At 50.7% G+C, this 20,338-nt stretch overlaps 1 protein-coding gene and 1 pseudogene across 2 annotated transcripts in view; one reads left to right on the plus strand and one right to left on the minus strand.

The window, feature by feature from the left end:
- Positions 1 to 4,211: 4,211 nt before the first annotated feature.
- Positions 4,212 to 4,776, minus strand: LOC100965252 (annotated as a pseudogene).
- Positions 4,777 to 11,267: 6,491 nt separating this feature from the next.
- MAN2B2 (mannosidase alpha class 2B member 2) overlaps positions 11,268 to 20,338 on the plus strand; it is a 34,995-nt gene continuing 25,924 nt past the window's right edge. For both annotated transcript variants that reach the window (XM_023519302.1, XM_003800198.3), the window contains exons 1-3: positions 11,268 to 11,440; positions 13,657 to 13,803; positions 14,569 to 14,674. In XM_023519302.1, coding sequence (XP_023375070.1) covers positions 11,303 to 11,440; positions 13,657 to 13,803; positions 14,569 to 14,674 — 391 coding nt within the window. In that variant the 5' untranslated portion in view covers positions 11,268 to 11,302. The remainder of the gene's footprint in view (positions 11,441 to 13,656; positions 13,804 to 14,568; positions 14,675 to 20,338) is intronic.

A 20,338-nucleotide genomic window follows, 5' to 3' on the forward strand; every position in this document is an offset into this window, starting at 1 on the left:
GGCTCCGGGGCGGCTGGGGCGGGCGCATCCACAAGCCGCGCGCTTACCTTCAGATACGTCGGGGTCGGCGGCACCATTGAGCTGACACAGGCACCAGGAGCCCTGGGCGGCGGCGGGCGCGGCGGGGGCGCAGCCAACTGGCAAAACAGCAAGGGCGCGGGTGAGCGCGGGCCGGACCCGGGGGCGGGGGACTGGGGCGTGCGGCAAGGCTAACCCGGCTGTTGCGACATCGGGAGGCGGCTCCGCAGGCTGCGACCGCTTCGGCGTCCTCAGGGGTTGCGGGGGGACCGGGCGTGGCAGCCGCTCCTCCTCCGCCTCCTCCGGGCTCGGCTCCCTGTGCTGGCGGGAGGGAGGGATGCGAGCCGGGGAGGCTCCGCCCGAGCGCGGGGTGCGGAGCTCGGGGCTCTGGGTGTGGGCGCCAAGTGTGGGCGCAGGGTATGTACGGGAAGAAGATTCCGGGACGCGGGGCTCGAGCACCGGGTGAGAGGGCTGGGTGAGCAGCGAGATGAGCCTGGCGCTGGGCCGTCGCTGGCCGCAACTCCCCTTCCTGCCCCGCCCACCGGCCCCGCGGCGAACGCCCCTGTGAGCTGTCGCGGCGCTAGGGAGCCCGCCTTATGGAGATGCTCGCTTTACCAAGGAGAAACTGAGGCAGGGAGCGGGGAAGGGATTCAGCCAAAGTGAGCGGCTGTGGCGGGACCAGACTCTGGATCGGCCGATTCTGAGCTGAGACCCCTGCGCCTCCTGCCATTCCCCATGCGGGCCCTGCCTAGCCCCTGCCCCAGTCCACAAGGAGTCTGGATGTCCCGTGGGGACGTGGCCAGGCGTACAGAGCCAGTCCTGAGGAGGCAGGACAGCGTGCTGGCCAGGGATCCTGAGGCGCACTGGTAGGCTGCCCCTCTGGGCGCCCCAGCAGCAGCGAAAACATCCGTTACTCCCAACCTGCACACGCTCCTCTCTCCCAGTAACCCCAGGAAGGGAGAGGGGAGGGGACAGGCAGGGGATAGCTGGCCACGGGGGTGTGGGAAACAGGAAAGGAGCAGGAGAAGGAAAGAGGCCTTAGGCTCCAGGTCCCCCCACTTTGCCTGGTTCTCCTTCCAAACCCATGGCCCCCAGCTCTAGGCCCCACACTGCAGCCTGAGCTGCACCCTGGCCGCTTTACACCCCACCTAGCAACCTGGATCATTCTGTTTTGTTTGCCCTCTAAGCCCCTGACCCCTTCCCTCTTCCTTCCTGACCTTGGAGGCCTAGCTTCTTTGCCCCCTCCTCCAGGAAGTCCTCCCAGATCCTCCAGGATCCTCTTGGGTCCTCCAGGGTCCTCCCAGGAGCCTTCAGAGCACCGGAACACGTGTCTGCTGGACATGGCCTCTCTTCCACCTGAGGCCATCCTAGAGGCAGCACCACATCCTGTTTTCTAAGCTCCCACCACTGAGCTAACACTGAATCTGGGCTCAGTGTCTATTTCCTGGTACATGTAAGTCTCAGAGGCACCTTACATCCTGGGGTGAGGTGGTCCTGGGGCTGTCGCTAGGCAAACAGTTTCACATGTACACCAACCCTGTGAAAGTACATAAACATCCCCTTTTAAAGGCCAGAACTCTGAGGCTCTGGGTCAGACTGCCAGGAGTTGCACAGTGTGTTGGCTCTGTGCCAGCCTTAAGTGACTAGCTCACACAGCAGGTGAGGGGTAAGGTTGGGGTGAGCATCTCAGCTGAGCTTTTCATACTGCACCAGAGGTATGGCCGGAATTTACACCATGGGTACGTAGAGGGGAAGACAGGCATGTACATAACAATTATGTTATTATTTATTTATTTTTAGAGACAGAGTCTCTTTCTGTTACCCAGGCTGGAGTGCAGTGGCATGATCACAGCTCACCACAACCTTGAATTCCTGGGCTCAAGTGATGCTTCTACCTCACCCTCTCCAGTAATTGGGACTGTATCCATGAGCCACCATGCCTGACTAATTATTTTAGTAGAGACAGTCCCCCCCGAACCCCACCCCCAGGCTGGTCTTGAACTCCTGAGCTCAAGAAATGCTCCTGCCTTGGCCTTCCAAAGTGCTGGAATTACAGGTGTGACCCACTGCACCAGGACTGTCTGTAAAAATGAAATTCATTGATTCTTTCAACAATTAACAGTCCTCTGTCCCCGGTGCTGAATTCAGTGGTGAGCAAAACAAAGGCATATAGTCAGGTGGGTGAGGAAGATATTAACCAAACACACAAATATTAGTATGGAGTTCTATACAGGAGCAAACACTAAGGAGGAGGGAGTGAGAAGTTCATGGCAATCTCCCTGACCTTTCAAGGGCACGACATGAAGGAGGAATAGCAATAAGCCACACAAAGGGAGGAGCAAGACGGCTCCAGAGAGAAGGGTCTGCATGTGCAAAAGGCCTGAGCTGGAAAAGTCGTGGCCATGCAGGGGCTGTGGGAGGAGGAGACTCCTCAAGCAGAGGGAACGTGTAGCTGAGGGAAAGCATTGAGCGATGGCAAGCAGTGGGGCCAGGCTGCAGCTACTAGAAGGAATGTGTAGAATAAAAAGGATATGGGAGGTGAATCCAGGAAAGCAGGTGGGGGCCAAATTCCGAACTGGCTGAAATGCAGGCTGAGAATCAGACTTCTTTTTTGTTTTTAATTTAAGAAAAGTTTTACTAATGTGTTAATATCTCAGCAAAGTTATTGCAATGGGTTTAAAAGGCAGATGGTGGACACAAATATTACAGGGTGTAAAATAACAAAAGAAATTACACAAAATATTACACAAACCTATAGGATTTGTTACGTAACTAACAGACCCAGAAAAGAAATTAAATCTGAAAGAGTAAATCCAGTGTTTAGCCAGAGTGAGTGGCTATGGCGGGACCAGACTCCGGACTGGCCGATCTCAATGCAAAACTTTGAACTGTTTCACTTTCCTAATGTATTTTTTAGCTTTCTCCTGAACACCCCCCAGAATAAAAGGCATAAGAAGCCCTGATACTAAGAACAGCCAAAAGAAGAGCTAGAAATACTAACTCAGAATTGAGATTTTTACTTAGAAATAACTTAACTTACTGAATTTGACCCAATCACAAGATTTCTGTGCACTGAATATTGTATATGAGAAAATTCTGAGTTATGAGGTTTGCCAGAAGGGATAGTTAAAAGTTAGTAATATACAGTATTATTCCTATCAGATTTTGTTCATAAGTTATATTTATAACAAAACTACAATTAAAATATTTATTCCAGGCTCGGCGCCTGTGGCTCAAGTGGCTAAGGCGCCAGCCACATACACCTAAGGTGGCGGGTTCGAATCCAGCCTGGACCCGCCAAACAACAATGGCTGCAACCAAAAAATAGCCAGGCATTGTGGTGGGTGCCTGTGGTCCCAGTTACTTGGGAGGCAGAGGCAGGAGACTCGCTTGAGCTCAGTGGTTGGAGGTTGCTGTGAGCTGTGATGCCATAGCACTCTACCTAGGGGACAGCTTGAGGCTCCATCTCAAAAAAAAAAAAAATTATTCCACATGCTTGTGATGTGTTCGGGGACACAGCAGGGACGTTTTTGTGTCTGATGGTCTGGCATCCATGCCGTTGTGCTTACTTATGTTTGTGATGAGCGAGCAACACACACCTGTCTTCCCAACATTCAAGGTAATGCAGTGACATAAAATTTTCCAAAGAAAATAGTTGGAAAGTGTATTAAATATTGCTTTAATTAGAAATGATCACTATAACAAGACAAATAACATTATACATTATTTTCTCAATGACCTTCAGTTTGAGAAACTGAATAACAGAAATAGATCTTAAGATCTGAATCACGGCAAAACTGGTAGTTCTTTGAAATCTGGGAGCTGCAATAGCGAAACCATAGATAGAGCCAAGCCCTGGAGGAAGCATATTATTAATGTGGGGAAATCAGACTGAACACTGGCTAAGCTACGATGTGATGAAGTCCAAAGCCAGCTGAGAAGCTGGCCCAGAGAATGAGGAGAACCAATGGCACATGCTGGTGGCAGATAAGAAACAAACTCTGTATTGGGCAGGGCTGACCAACTGCACATTTTGTTAAGTGGCTTTGAATAAAAAGTGAAATGTTTCATTGTGTTTTCTCAGAAACTGGTCAGAAGGTTACAGAGTCCTATACAATTTGGAGACACAGAGTGGACGCTGAGTGACTAGAGGTCACTGCAGGTGTGGGATTTAGAAAGTTAGTCCTTGGAGTAAATGGCACCGTGGCTGTGGCAGCAGATACCAAGGAATGATGCTCTGGAGAGGAGGTAGGGACACTCTGCAATCAGCCAGTGGGTAGAGGAGGGTCCCAGCTGGAGGCGGGATCTTTAATTCCATGGTTTATCTTCCACTGCTCATGCCTCTGCCTTCATAAATGGTGATTTCAATGACTCCAAGTCCTCTCCAGATAGGGTCTGTCAGGAGGTGGCCTTGGGGAGCATAGATCTTCTCGTTCTGCTCTTGAATGTGTTTGGAGACCTTTTGCAGAACCTTCTTATAATGTGTTTCCATGCACAAGAAGATGGTATATGCTGTAAATAAGCCAGACAGCCTTCAGGATAGGATTGGTCCCTGAGCTTCTCAGCTTCTGCATAAAGGTTATTTAGCGTTTGAACTGTTTCTTCAAACTGCTGCCTATCAATCTGGTTCTCCAGCTCTGCAGGGAACTCAGTAGGGAACTGGCAGCGTGTGCCACTGCTGTAGTCCCGCTGAATGAACACCTTCCCAGACACTGGCGCCCACTGCAGCCTCATGGCGAGGACAGGACAGGCCACGAGGCCTCCTCTGCCCTCCAGCTGCTGTCGCACTGCTTTCGCCATCACTTATGTGAGAATCAGACTTCTTGAGGGGACACACTGGGTACCTCTAGAAGGTTTGAAGGCAAGAACATGCTGAGGTCCATGTTCCTGGAGAGACCATTCAGCACCAGGCATGGTCCCAAGGTGGTGTGCTCATCCAGGCAGGAGTGAGCCTCCCACACCTGTCCCACTTGCTCAAGGGGTGAGAGGATACAGATGTCAAGAGGATCCAGATAATGGAAGATGATGCTGGTGGGCCCAGACTGCAAACTCCACACTGCAGGCTGGTGTACCTCCAGATCACCTAGAACAAGTCTGCTGAATATGGCAGAAAATGTGCTTTGCACTTTCCTGTGAGTCCATGGCCCGCTCCAAGGAGAGGTCACAAACCAGAGTGCCCGTGGTTCTAGAGACACCAGCATTCTGCATTTTTCATGCAGCACTTTGATTCAGATAGCAGACATTTATAGTGCACCTCATGGAAGGGGAGAACACATTTGGCACCAGCTTTTTTTGTGACAATTTGCTACTAGTAACCAAAGTAACGGAACCCAAAACCTAAAATAGCCTCTTCAGGCTAGGCATACCAGAGCCTGTTCTTAGAAAGAAATGTTTCTAGGCTGTGGTCCCTGCAGTGAAATGCCACCATCCCAGTGAAGAAAAGCTGAACTTTATCTGAGGTTGTCACAGAAGCTGCCCAGATGCTACTTCCCCACCTCAGGAACTCCCTAGGCCCCATCTGAACAAGGACTTCTCCTCCTATCTCATCCACAGAAGGGAGTGTCCAGAGCCCCAGATGGACACTCTCTCCCTGCTGGTACAGCTTAGGAAACAGCTGAGGAGGGGAAACCCTTAAACCAGCCATTAAACGATGACAAAGGGGGAAGGAAACAAACACTTGACATCACCTCTGAACTGTGCATACACTGTGCAGCGTGCCCACCTCTCTACTCCCAAATAGCACACCACATTCACCAGCGGATTCCACCAGCTCTTCCCTTAAAATAGTCAAGTCTGACCATTTGTCACCACCTCCACTGCTGGTCCCCAGGTCCAAGCCACCGTCATGTCTTACCTGGACTATTGCAGGAGCCTCCCTCCTGGTGTCCTGCTTCCATCTGCCCCCTCTTTAATGTGTTCTCCACATGGCAACACCATAGTCACAGCAGTTCTGTTGACATGTCAGATCATGTCATTTTTTTCTCAAAATTCTGCAATGGCTCCCATTTCATTCAGAGTAAAAGCCAAAGTCCAAAGCCCCATGCCTGCCCACTTCTGACTTCATCTCTCATCTTCTATTGTTCTTCCCCTAGTTCCCTCCGTTCTAGCCACAAGGAGGTGCTCAAGGTTCCCAGGCACAGTCCTGCCTCAGGGCCTTTGCACTGCTTTGGGGAAAGCTCTTTCTCTAGATGTCATCGTGGCTCTCTCCTGCAGCTCAGATGTCACTTTCTCAGTGAGGTCTTCTCTATTTGAAATTGTACCCGATTGTTCTTGTTTATTTACTTATTTATTAAGAGTCTCTCTCTATTGCCAACCTGGAGTGCCGTGGCATCCACTTACCACTGCCCAACATAGTATATATTTTGCTTATTTGTGTTGCTTATTGCCCGTCTCCCCCTACCTGAATGTAAGTTCTGCATGAAAAGAGACACTTTTCTCTGGCCCCTCAAACCTAGTTTAGAGCATAGTAGATGCTTAGTAAATATTTCTTCCCTTTTTTATCTGACAAATCAGGGCAGGCAAACCTGGAATGCTGGGATGATGTTCCCTAAAAGAAATAGTCCACATCCTAACCTCAGACATTACTGCCTTAGCATTCCAGAACTCAACAAAATAATTGGATTTTTGTATAGTTTATTATTGTTTGCTATTTTAATGTTATAGTGGACATTTCTTATTTTTCCTTACCAGAAAAGCATCTCTACCTTTGGGGAAAGCTTTTCCTTCTCCACATTAACTGTGGGAGTGTCACCAACCTAAGTAACACCTCCCATAGTGTAACCGAGAGAATCACAAGACTGAAGCCCTCATCCCCAGTGGCTGGGAGGTGTGGCACCCGATGGTGCTCTGCTGACCTGTCCTCCACCACAGAACTCCCTCACCCAGAGTCACACCTGTACTTTGAAGAAAAGTTTCCCTGGGATAGCCCACATCCAATGACTGGTCTTTGCAGAGAAATAAAGGCCAGGCTTGATTATGATTAGGACAGGTTCAGAAGAACCAATATCAGAGCAGCTGAGACTTGTGACTGCCTTAGAGTTCCGCCTCCCTCATCCACTCCTGCCTACTTCTTGGCCTGTCCCTGGGTGCTCCCAAGAGCCTCCCACTAAACTTCCCATGTGCAAATACCAACCTCCTAATCTGTTTCCCCAAGAGCCAACACCCATGACTATTGACCCTCAGAGTGCTCTGGAAGGGCTGACCCTGAAACAGGTTTTAGAGTTGGATTAACTGCTGACCAGCTGGCCTCAGGTTCTCTCACAGGTGGACAGAGGAGCACAGGTAGTCCAGAATATGGTAGTGGTACAATTGTGAAATTCTCACTGTCAGTGAACTGGGGTGTTGTGCTAGTGGAAGGAAATTTGCCGCAGAAGCACAGTGTCTTTCTGGCTTTTGAGCCAGAGGCAGAAATAGTGACTTCAGAAGTTTATGGCTCTTACTTAGGGCAGTCACTGCTTCAGAGACAGGGAAAAGCTGAGGGTGAATAATCACCAGCTGAATGAAGGTCAAGTGTGAGAGCCAGAATAAAGGATTCTTTATATTCTTGGCAGTGCATAAGCTCTCATCTTCTGCAGCTGGAGAGAGAAAAATGTGAGAAGCAGCCCAGGATTGAGTTATGAGGAGCAGAACTGCAGAGCAGGTGTGTCCCCAGCCCAGGCGGGTCTGCAGCCAAGCTTGGGGCCCTGAGAAGACAGAGGTGGGATGTCTAGGTTAATGCTCAATCACTAAATTGTGGTTCCCCAGGTGTGCCTGAACCCACTGGGTCTGTGATGTGCCCAACTCCTCTCTTAAAGAACGGTGTACCCTTCTTGCCTGAAGATGACACCATGGCCTTCAGCCTGGGAGACTATACAGGCTGCACTCTGAATCCACTGCACAATCCATGCTGGCCACCAGATTAATCACTGGGGTTAAGTCACAAAAATGGCCAGCTGGGGACATGCTAGGTCAGCAAAGGAGGACCAGGATTCTACTCCAAAGGGGCTGCAGGTTGAACCAGCATATACCACCAAGAGGCAGGCACACTTCTCACCAGACCTGTGAGGCAGGAATATCAGGTTGGGTCACCAGTGGTTTACTCAAATGGAGGCCTCTTCAGTTGTTATGAACTGAATTTTATCCCCCTAAAATTTATATATAGAAGTTTTTTTTGTTTTTTGTTTTTGTTTTCTTATTAAATGATAGCTGTGTACGTGACCATATTTGGAGATAAGGGCTGTAAGGAAGTAACTGAAGTTAGATGAGGCCGGGAGTGGTGACACATGCTATAATCCCAGCACTTTGGGAGATGAGGTTGGAGGAGCACTTGAGGCGGCAGTGAGCTATGATGACACCACTGCACTCCAGCCTGGGTGACAGAACCAGATCTTGTCTCTAAAAAAATAACTAATTAATTAATTATTTTTAAAAAGCTTAAATGAAGTCATAAGGGTAGGACCCTAATCCATAGGAGATGCCCTTGGAAGAGGAAGAGACATCAGCTATCTATCTCTCTCCTTCCTCTCTCTCTCCATGCACAGAGGAAAAGCCATGTGATATGTGAGGACACAGGGAGAAGACAGCCATCTATGAGCCAAGGAGAGGGCCTCACCAAAAACCGATCTTGTTGATACCTCGATCGAGGGCCTCACCAAAAACTGATCTTGTTGATACCTCGATCTTGAACTTCCCAGGCTCCAGAAGTATGGGAAAATAAACATCTGCTTTTGGAGCCACTCAGCCTATGGCTTCTTCTTATGGCAGCCCAAGGTAAGATATCATTCACGCAGGACTTAACACCAGGAGACAGTGCTGACACACTGCTGAGATGGCTCCCGAAGCATGGACAAACTGTTTACCCATGCTCAGCGAAGAACGAGTGTCAGAAACCATGGCAGATGGTAGAAGGGATCAACAGATTCAGAAAGGCCTGATGTAGTGGCTCACAGTTGTAATTCTAGTACTTTGAGAAGCCAAGGCAGGAGGTTTGTTTGAGGCCAGGACTTTGAGATGAGCCTAAGCAAGAGCATGACCTGGTCTCTACAAAAAATTAGCTGAATGTGGTGGGCACCTATAGTCCCAGCTATTTCGGAGGCTGAGGCAGGGGGATCACTTGAGCCTAGAGGTTTGAGGTTGCAGTGAGCTATGATGATACCAAGGCACTCTAGCCCAGGAAACAGTGAGACCTTGTCTTTAAAAAAAAAAAAAAATTGAGAAGTGACTGTGGGTTAGGGTGGCCAGAAAACCCACTGCATGACAGTGTTCCACAGGGCACTCGGAGGACGTTCCACTAAGCGGCAGCATTGCCAGGTAGCTCAGAGATGCAGCTGTGGCAATGTGATCATCATAATGAGCTTCACGGTTAGAGGGCAGGAGGATCCATGATCCATGGGGAGGCAGAGAGACAGCAAGGTTATCCCTAGGGGCAAAATAGATGGGTACTGACAGGATGCTACTCAAAACAAACCAAGGCGAGATGGGTTAGGAGGCTGAGGCAGCCACCCAATCCCTCACCCAGTGTCCAGACCTGAGGCAGTTTTCAAATCTAAACCCCATCAACTGAAGGAGAGAGCATGCTCCTGGGAAGAGGGTCACTGCAACACTGGGACAAGGGCACCTACTCAGTCCCCCACTGCTTCCCCAGAGTGATTAATGGTTCCTTACTCAGGTCACCAAACACAGGGGAAGAATTCCCAAATATTTCAAGGATGTGGCTTAAAACAACAATCAACATTTATTATCCTCACAGTGTCTGTAGATGAAGAATTCACGAGTGGCTCAGCTATGCCTTTCTGGCTCATGGCCTTTCATGAGACTGAAGTCAAGATGTCTACCAGGACAGCTGGGCTAGGCTGGGGGGTCTGTTTCCAAGTGCTCACTCCTGTGGCTGGCAAGGCAGTGTCGGCTATTGGCTGAAGGCCTCAATTCTTCTCTGTGTGGGCCTCTCCATGGACTGCTTGAGCATTCTTGTGACATAGCTGCTGGCTTTCTCTGAGGTAAAGCCCAAGAGAGTATGTAACACCACATCTAGCCAAGGGATCCCCTCCACAGCAAGGAAGGCACAGGGCCATGGTGTCTACTGGTCTCATTATGTGTTATGCCACTCAGAGGCTGCCAGCCTGAGGGTGAATGAGATAGCCAGTTGAAATCTCAGCTACAACACCAGCCTGGAGGTGCCACCTGTGAATCTGGGGCAACATCATCCAGGGTGCATATACACCCCAAGTTAATAACCAGCAGCGGGTGTCCCCAGTGGATAAAACACTTAGGTCTAAGAACTAAGAGAGGTAAGCAGGAATAGCCTAATTTAGTATCACTTCCAATGACCTACTTGGGGAATTTATACTTTTTGTACTTCTTATCCACACAACTGGGAACTCTGCAGGTTCAGAGGTTTAGGTTTTCAATGGGTAAGTGTGCCCCCAACCAGGTCAAGACACCAGCAGGCAAGGAGAAGATTCGCCAATCTAGCAGGGGCAATTGGCCTGGACCATCAGAGGAGGTAGGCTCGCTATTGTTAGGTCTAGGCTAATGTAGAAAAATACCAGTTAACTCCTGACAAATTCCTAGGCTGCAAGCCCTCAGCAAAATGGAGTAATTCTGGTTCACTCCCAAGATAAATGGGAAAGTACTCACTAACTTCTTGCTTGACTAACTCCTGGACCTGGGAAACCAACTGACTATCCCCAGACTGACCTTTAAACAATGCCAGGTGGAGGGAATACTGAGACAAAGACATATGGAGGAAAAGTACTAGAACTGGGATGTATGGGAACATTAAAACAAAGATGTATAACGTATGTCTAACTAACTGCAAAACTCTGCTTCTGTACAATGTTCTCTTGCTACCCCCTCACGCGCCAAATGCACCTAGACAGCCTATCTGCCAACCAGGATGCAGACCAAGCCCTAAAAACCGGGACTCCTTAAGCACTCAGGGCTGCTCTCAGAAACCCCACGTTGGGACACTGAGGCAGTTGCCAGCGGGCTCTTCAATAAAAGGACTCTGCTATAAATTTGGCTTATTTGGCAGCGTAGTCTTTGTGGAACTCCTGGCCACAAAACCGTCACACAGTGAAAGGAGAAAAGACTGGGAGGCAAGCGGCGGTCAGGGCTTAAAGAACCACAGGGCAGTCAGTAGACCAGAGCTGGGGGTGGAGCGCTGAGCCGCAGAGCCTAAGCCGCTCCGCCCCGCGCTCGCCCCGCCTCCGGCCCCGCCCTCCTCCGGAGACCCGGAAGTCTGCCGGCTGGGCTATAGCGGCTCCGCGCTCCCCAAAGTGGAGCGCAGTCCCAGCCACCCGCTGGAATGGGGCTACTGCACTGTCTGCTGCTGCTCCTGCATCTTCTTGTGCTGCGACAGCCCGGCGCCCAGGCCGCGGGCCCCATTCGAGCCTTCGTGGTGCCGCATAGCCACATGGACGTGGGCTGGGTCTACACGGTCCAGGTAAGTGGCCAGCGACGCTCCACGCGCGCCCCCTAAAACCGCAGCTTCTTTCTCTCCCTGGCATCCGAGGGTGGGTTTGTTTCCCTGGCCGGATGCTGGTGGAAAAGAAGGAGGTTCAGCCTGGGTTCGAGACCAGACTCTGCTGTGGACTGGTTGAGGTGCTGACTTTGGGCTGCTCTCTTCCTGACTCTGAACCTCAGTTTCCCCTTCTGTAGCGACTTACTGATTGGATGGGTCCCTGCATTCCTGGGTAGGAGGAATGGGGGCTCCTGTGTGGGGCTTGACATTGCCAGGTAAGCTGGAGCAGAAGAGGTGGGGCTGGCTTCAGAGCAAGGGGACAGGCGCCATCTGGGAAGCAGGCTGGGCTGGGTTCCCCACAGGGCAGGATATTGGAGTTCAGGTCAGGGTGCTTCCTACCCCTGAGGTAGGCTTTGGGGTTGGACCTGTGATCACCTCATGAGCCTCAGTTTCCCCATCTGTAAAGGGAGAAGAGTAAGCCCTACTGTATATGCAGGGTGCCTGAACACTCCAGGAATGGTAGATGGCAGATTCCCAGCTTAGCCTGGGGCTGCTGGGGTCCGGAGAAGTCTGATCTGAGATGCCAGGCTGGGCCTCAGGGAAGCCCTGTAGTTTCCCAGGAAGCCAGACATTCTCATCCCTCTTCTGCCCCTCGAACATGAAGACAGGAAGAACTCAAATTATGATCATGTCTGTAAATGCTCAGTGGCCGTTGGACATGTGTCCTGCACTGGCTGAGGCAAGCAGTGGGCAGATCCCTACAGTTCAGAAGGGTACAGAGTTGCCCCACCTGTCCTCCCTCCTCCCAGCCACACTGGTCCCCTGCTCTTCCACCAACATCAACATCTCCAAGACCACGCCTGCCTAAGGGCCTTTGCACCGCCTGTGCCCTGCCCCAAATGCACAGTTCTTTCTCTCCTTCTGGTTGTTGGTTCAAAGTCCCTTTCTTGGTGAGGCCTTTCTGACCACCCCTATGTACGCCCATATTCTCTCCCCGTCCTTTTAGGTTTTTGTCCATAGCACTTGTCACCATCTAAGGGTCCCTATATTTTACCTACTGGCTTGTTGATCCTCTGTTTCCCCCCCTAGCATGAGAGCTCCACAGGGCAGGGGCTTTGTCTGTTTTATTCACTGACATGCCCAGAAGAATAGGTGCTCCCTGGATATTCGTTAAATAAATGATAAGAATGCAAAAAGAAAATAAGGGAAAAGCCTCAATTTCCTTTGGTTTCGGGGGTGGGTGATTGAGTAGTACTAAACAGGCCTCTTCAAACTCTTTTTTTTGGAATGAGGAAGGAAATATCTAAACAAATAAATAAAAATCCTTCTGTGAGTATGGATGCGTTAACTTTACAAAGAATATTTCTAAACGAGTAGTGACATTTTGAAGAAGAGAGAGGGGCAGGAAGAGGGTCTGATGCAGAGTATTAATCCAGTCCTGGGATGCGTTTGGCAGCCTCTGGGGGGGGGGTGGTGGTGGTGGTGGGAATCACTCAAGATGGAGACAGTGTAAGGGTAGGGGGAATCATGCCAAAGAGGAAACTGAGACACAGAAAGGATCAGCCTTGCCCAAGGTCACTCAGGAATAACCCCCACACCTCCTGACTCCCAGCCCAATGCTCTTAACAGTACATTTAAAGAGCACTCTCTGGGCATTGCTGTGTGCCAAACCCTGGAGGCTCTGATGGGAGCCACTGCACCCCAGCCTGTAGAGCTCCTGGCCTGCAGACCCCAGGGACCTCTTCTCAGTGTCTGCTGCCAACATTTATTTCAGCCCAAGCTGATCCCGTTTGGGATCCCTGGAACACACCCTTCCCCTCCCTAGGGCTTTCCTGTGCTTCCCCCACAAAGCCCCCTCAAGGCTGGCCTGCTTGCCCCCTCTGGGAAGCTCTCCCAGACTCCTGACCTGGGCTGGTACATCCCTCTGCCTATGCAGGGTGTTGTGATATGAAAGCATGATCTCATCCAAGCAGGGAGAGCCCATGCTGTCCTCTTAGTCCTAGGCCTCCCTGTACATCTGGCACAGAGGGGACCCTCCATAGCCATTTGGTGGGTGAGTAGTGGGCATGCAAAGAGAAGGGCCCCCCCCACCCTGTGCAGATGCACTGAGTGAGTGGCAGGGGCTCCAAGGTCACCTGGTCTCCCAAGCCTTCTTGGAGCCTGCACTGGGGTTAGTGTGATGGTGTCCCCCTCCCCAGGAAAGTATGCGGGCTTATGCCGCCAATGTCTACACCTCCGTGGTAGAAGAGCTGACCCGTGGGCAGCAGCGCCGGTTCATCTCCGTGGAACAGGAATTTTTTCGACTGTGGTGGGATAGTGTCGCATCAGACCAGCAGAAACACCAGGTAACGTAGTCACCAGGTGGTGACACAGCTGACCGGGGTGGCCCAATGAAGACCCAGCAGGAAACTCAGTTGGGCATTCTGGCCATGGCCAGGGCTGTGTCAGCAAACACCATGAGGCCAAAGGTCCACTGGGCTGTTCATAGGACTTGTTTAGAGCAGTCTGTGGTCAGTCCAGCTCCCTGGACACAAGGATTTTTGTCTTTGCTCACTGCTGAGTCCCTGGATAGTGCCTGATGTGTAGTAGGTGCTCATTTAATGAGTGAATTGCCTGCAGATACTATACCTTTAGAAAGTAAATCAAAAGTAATACACAGCTGTATGTGTACATATACTGAAAATTTAGAGTCACAGGTATGCTATTGCCAATTTACTTTAAGTGGTTTAGAAAAAACACAGTAAGTGCATAGAGAAAGGAGGAATGTCAAGCCAAACAGGTAAGAAACATTAACGACAAGTAAGTCTGGGAAAAGATAACAGGAGCTCTTTGTGCTATATGTATTTTTTTCAATGTTTGAAGTTATTTCAAAAGCAAATATATATACATATATATAATATATATACATATTTCAATGTCAGCCATGGGCCGCATGTCTTCTAGGAGATGGGGACACAATATGGACCAGAACAGTGTCCTGCCTTTGCAAATTAAGCAAGGGTGAGGAGTTTAATGGAGGGCACATGAGGCACTATGGGCACATCCCCGAAGACTCAGCCGTGAGCAGGAGTTGTGAACTGGCTTTTCTCTCTCTGCCCACCTGCACCAAGGTCCGCCACCTAGTGGATGAAGGACAATTGGAGTTCGTCATCGGAGGTCAGGTCATGCATGATGAAGCTGTTACCCATTTTGATGACCAGATCCTGCAGCTCACAGGTTTGGCCACCCTGCCTTGCATCCAGAGTCCCTTGGGACCTCCAGTGGGACCGGGACTGGGTATCTAAGCCCTCTGGGTCTGAGCTCTGGCTTCCCCCTTAGCAGATCTGTCCGTCTATTTTGTGTTGCTGTAAAGGAACACCTGAGACTAGGTGATTATAAAGAAAACTATATTTGGCTCACGCTTCTGCAGGCTGTGTAAGAAGCAAGGCACCAATGTCTGCTTCTGGTGAGGGGTTCAGGGAGCTTCCAATCAAGGCTGAAGGTGAAGGGGAGCAGGAATGCCACATGGCAAGAGCAGAGCAAGAGAGGGAGGAGGCAGTGCCAGGCTCTTTTAAACAGCCAGCTCTGTGTGAACTAATACAGTGAGAATTCACCCATTACGGCAGGGAGGGCACCAAGCCATACACGGGGGATCCACATCCATGATCCAAACACCCCCAAAGGCCCCACTCCAACTCTGAGGATGGAATTTCAACATGAGATCTGAAGGGGACAAGTATCCAAACTATATTAGCAGGGGGCCTGGGCCGGTGCAAACACTGATTTGCAAGCACCATAATCATGCCTGGCCAAGGGAGTTGAATGTAAGGGTTGAGAGCATGGACTCGAGTCAGATGGCCCAGTTGTCCAGCTGTGCCAATTCCCACCCTGTGACCCTGGGCAAGGAAGGTAACCCCAGTTTCCTCATCAATAAAATTAGTCTGATGGTAATGCCTACCTCAGAGTATTGTTTTTAGGATTAAATTGGGATAATTTGAATAAAACACTTCAGTTGAGTTCTCAGTAAATGTTAGTTGTCTTTACCACCACCATCACCATAGTGACCATCGCCATGATCACCGCTACCATCACCATAGTGACCATCGCCATGATCACCGCTACCATCAGTACCATCACCACCACCATCCCTGTTAGCACCTCCATTTCCACTATCGCCATAGTCACTGCTGTCATCACCACCCTCAGCATCACCACACTACCACCATTGCCACCACTACCATCATCATCATCACCGCAATCGTCACCAACACCATGACCATCATTACCACCACCACCACCATCTCCACCGTCATCACTATCATCACGACCATGACCATCTCCACCATCCTCACCACCACCCCCAACATGTGCAGTGGGAGGACTCGGGGTCTACCCAATGCTTTTCATAGACAGCATCCAACCCAATCCTCTGGCCGTCTTAATGAGGAGGCCCTATGATTCTCAGTCCCATTTTGCAGATGTAGAAATAGACCCTAAGAAATGAAGTGACTCTCAAGAGCAAATAACCAGAACATGAATCCGGGCCTGGTGACGGACACTTCAAGTCCCATGGTCACTTCACCATGGTGTGGGCTCCAATTTCCCTACTTAAATATCAAGATGTTTTTAGTACTGTCTCCTTTTCTCATATGTGACCCAGAGTCTTCCCCCATCTCAGTTGCTTACTGCTGTCAGTCCTAAACCTATAGCTGTCTGACCTATAGCATGGCAAGTGTCAGCCCCTAGAAGCTGGAGTTATGTTGCTTTGGGGCAGGAGGATCCCCTGGGGACGCTGTAGAGAGTCTGTACTACACTCAGTCACTCAGTCCCTACACTTTGCCCTTCCAGTGAGAAGGCAGCATTATAGACACCCCCCTTGCTTCTCAGGCCCTCACGTCCCTTTCTTTTGTAGCTTCTACACAGAGCCAACTGTGTGCCAGGAGCTCATCCTGTGTGTCTTCCCTGTATCCCCACATCCCTGGAGAGGGCCTGTTGCCCCAGGTGACAGGTGAACAAAGCAAAACTCAGAGAGTGAGCCAACTGGTCCATCTCATTTCAAATCCAAGTGCTAACAGGGACAGTGGTGGTGATGGTATTGATGGTAGTGGTAATAATGGCAAATTCACTGTGGTGATGGTGGTGGTAAAGACAACTAACTCATTTCAAATCCAAGTGTGGTATTTCCACAGGCCTCATATCCTGGATGCCCTTGGGTCCCACCGTCTTGTGCCAGCAACAGCAGCTCCTTTGCTTGTCTCACTTCTGTGCTTTGTTCATGGTGTTTGCTCAAGATATAGCTGAGGAATCCTCCTCTGGGAAATCTCCTCTGGAGTCCCCACAGTTCCTTACAGCCTCCCTGTCTTACCTCAAAAGTACAAGTTCCCCCTGGCAGGGACCCTTGTCTGACTCCTCCTGGGATCCCCAGGGCTCAGTATACAGTCTGGCCAGACAAGTGCTTGGTACAAGGCATGGTGGGGACAGGTGCTGAACAGCCCTGCCTCAGGGTGCCCACAGCTGGGGCCCCCTCTCCTCTGCTCTCAGCCACTGTGCCCATTGCCCTGAATGCCCAGTTGCTGGCCCTACAGACCTGACCTATATTGCTGCAACTGGCAGCCCCAGGAAGCTGGGGTTGTGTTGCTCTGAGGCAGGAGGAGCCCCTGGGGACACTGTAGAGTGACTGTATGCTTTGAGCCTCGACTCATGGGGCCGTCAGGGGACAGACCTTTGTGATAACCACCTTGTTCTAGGTATGAGACAAGCACTTACTTTTTTTAGCCCTCAGGACAATCCTGTAAATGGGTAGTCTTACAAATACCCATTTGCAGAGGATAAATTTGAGGTTCAGATGCTGTCAAAATGTGGTTGAGTTGCACTGGCAGCTACAGGGTGCGTCCCAGATCTCATTCAAGCCCAGCTGACTCAGTGAGTTCCTTGTTAGCGGAAACCTTTTCCCTTCTGTTATCTCCTGATTGCTTCGGGACAGCCTGGTAGCAGGTGGTACTGTCGATAGCCCTGTTATATAGGTGAGGAAACTGAGGCATAGAGAGATTTGAGTATTCGTGTGCAGTAAGTAGTTCAAACCCAGGTCTGTGTGGCCTTTGCTCTCTCTCTGATTGGTAGTCCTTCATGGAGTGCTGGGGGAGAGAGTTATGTGTCAGACTCTCTGGGTGGCCTTTTCAAACCACACATCCCAGGTGTCCCCATGGATTCTGGCTGTGAATTGTGCCTAGGGTGAGAGATACTGAAACCTCACCGTGTCCAGGTCTCTTTGTCCTCCATCTTGCCTCTGGATCCCCTGCTGGAAGGCAAGCCCTGGACAGCAAAGAAGAAAGCCCACAGGCTGGCACAGCCTCTGGGGGAAGCCCTGGTGGCTTCCCAGGTAGAACTCAGGGTAGCAGGGTGGGGGTGGATTTCAAGGTCAGGAGCAGCTAGGCCTTCGACCTTCTGGAGTAGCTGGGGTTCTGAAGCTTCTCCTCCAGCAAGACCCTGCATGAGCGCTGAGCCTGTCAGGGAGGTCATGCTTCCTGCCTTTCCCTCCTCCATCTCATTCCTGGCAGTCATGCCAACACCCACCTTAATTTTAGACATGACATTTCCAGTGAGGGGAGAAGCATTTGTTCCCAGAACCTTAGTGATTGGGAAAAGCTGGAGGTGGGCAGCAGCCCCAGGGGTGATAGCTTCCCCACTGGTTTCTCAGCAGAGGCCTGGAAGAATGGCAGGTGCTGGAGGAAAAGACCCTCTCACTTACATCCTGAGGAGGAGGGAGTCCTGCTTGGGCTTCAGAGGCGCTGGACTCTACTGGCCAGAGTGGAAGTAGGGAAGGGTGCAGGCAGAGACAAGGAGGTGCTTTGGCTTGCCCCAGGTGGCCATGGCTGTTCTGGTTCTTCAAAATGACCTAGAGATTGTGCCCCCATTTTGTCTTCCTGTTTACTGAGTTGGGTTTCAGGTTTTTGTTCTCAGCCTTCTGGCCTCCTGGCTAATTATCTGGCGGTGCCTGCCTCTGGTTGCCAGGCAGACTGAGAGAGCAAACATCTAACAGAAGGGAGTGAGCCTGCTGGGTCTGGCTTAGATCACCTGTGATTCTTCCCTCAAGGCTGAGCACGGCACCCCTTGAACAAAGTAGGGATTCCCGGAGTGAAGAAGGGTGCTGTGTGCAAGGCTGAGTCAGCAGTCATGGGCCTGCCCTCTTGGCTGCCCTATCCATGCCCTCAGAGCTCACCTGCCTCTCTCAGTGTGATGCTATTGACCCCCTGCAGCCTGGACCCTGCACAACCCCATTGTCCTCCCAGTCTCTGGCTGTGCCTTCCCCTTCTCTGCCAGCCGGGCCAGTGTCCTGAGGACTTGGGCACCACTCCTAGCTCAGGCTCCCTGACTGATTGGCAGTCCCCTCCTCTGTGCATCTGAGCCAGATCTTCCTCAGCCCTGCCTCCAACTCCCAGCAGCATCCCCCGGCCCTTGCTTTGGGATCTGACGGCTGCTCTGTCCCAGTATCCCAGATATTGTCTGAGCCTCAGCCAGGATCTGCAGAATGGGGGAGTCATCAGCAAAGGTAATTTGACTCCTGATCCCCCCTGCGAACCCTCCATGCTGGAGCTCCCTGAGTCTTGTTCTCTATCCTTAAAATGCAGATTGTAGCCCCAGTCTCTCAGGATGTTAAGAAGGTAATATTTGGGGAAAGAGCTTGGGGAATGTATACTTGTAAGTCTGGAATTTCATTTCTGCCTGTAGCACTAAACCCTGGGTCTGGTTCATTGTGGTGGCTCTTAAATAACTGCTGGTTGGGCAATTCTGGCATAGAGCCCTTTGTATTGGTTGTCTATTGCCGGATCACCCCCAAACATAGTGGCTTCAAACAGGAAACATCTCCAGTGTCTGTGGATGAGGAGTTTGGAAGGGCTCAGCAGGTGGCTGTAGCACAGATGTCTCAGGAAGTTGCCAGCAGGGTGTCGGTGCAAGGGCTGCACCATTTGAAGGTTAGACGGGGCTGGAGTCCCTGCTTCCACACTCAGCGTGCAGCTGTGGGCTCGGTCCTTCACTGCATGGCTGCTCGTGATGTGATGTCCAGCTTCCCTGAAGGAGCGGTCCTGGGCAGAAAGTGAAAGTGCCCACTGTGCAAGCTGTGTTGCCCTTTACTGTCTCATCCCAGAGGCACAAACTAGAATTGCCTTGCCATGCTGGGTCCCTGGGGAGAGGGAGGGGAGGGGAGGAGGGAGGTTGGGTGGAGGGAGGGTAATTGGTGGGACCACGCCTATGGTTCATCTTACAAGGGTACATGTGAATCTTTCTAAATGTAGAATGTAAATGCCTTAACACAATAACTAAGAAAATGCCACGAAGGCTATGTTAACCAGTTTGATGAAAATATTTCAGATTGTATATAGAACCAGCACATTGTACCCATGACTACATTAATGTACACAGCTATGATTTAACAAAAAACAAACAAAAAACAAAGTGGGTACCTGAGTCTAGCCATCCTCTGGGCCCTAAGCCTCACCTCTTGAAGAAGCAGCAATAGTTTTTGGATATATTTGTAAACCACCACACACTCAAATTTGAAGTTCACACTCAGCTCTGTAGTGTTGTGATGCCTGAGGGCTCTGCAGCAGCCATCAGAGTCAGTATTTTCTCCAAGTTTGCAGGAAAATCCTCACCTCTATGCAGGCTGCAATGTGGATGGACCTTGAGGGTGTTATGCTCAGTGAAATAAGCCAGGCACAAAAGGACATGTGATTCCACTTGTCTGAGCTCCCTAGGGCAGTCAAATTCATAGACACAGAAAGCAGAGTAACAAGTGCCAGGGGATAGGGAGTTAGTATTTAATGGGGACAGAGCTTCAGTTTGAGGAGATGAGAAAGTTCCAGAGATGAAAGATAAATTGTGGCTCGGTGCCTGTGGCTT

This window comes from Otolemur garnettii, unplaced genomic scaffold (assembly GCF_000181295.1).
Source record: "Otolemur garnettii isolate 467f Iridium unplaced genomic scaffold, OtoGar3 scaffold00171, whole genome shotgun sequence".
In the NCBI taxonomy this organism is placed as follows: Eukaryota; Metazoa; Chordata; class Mammalia; order Primates; family Galagidae; genus Otolemur; species Otolemur garnettii.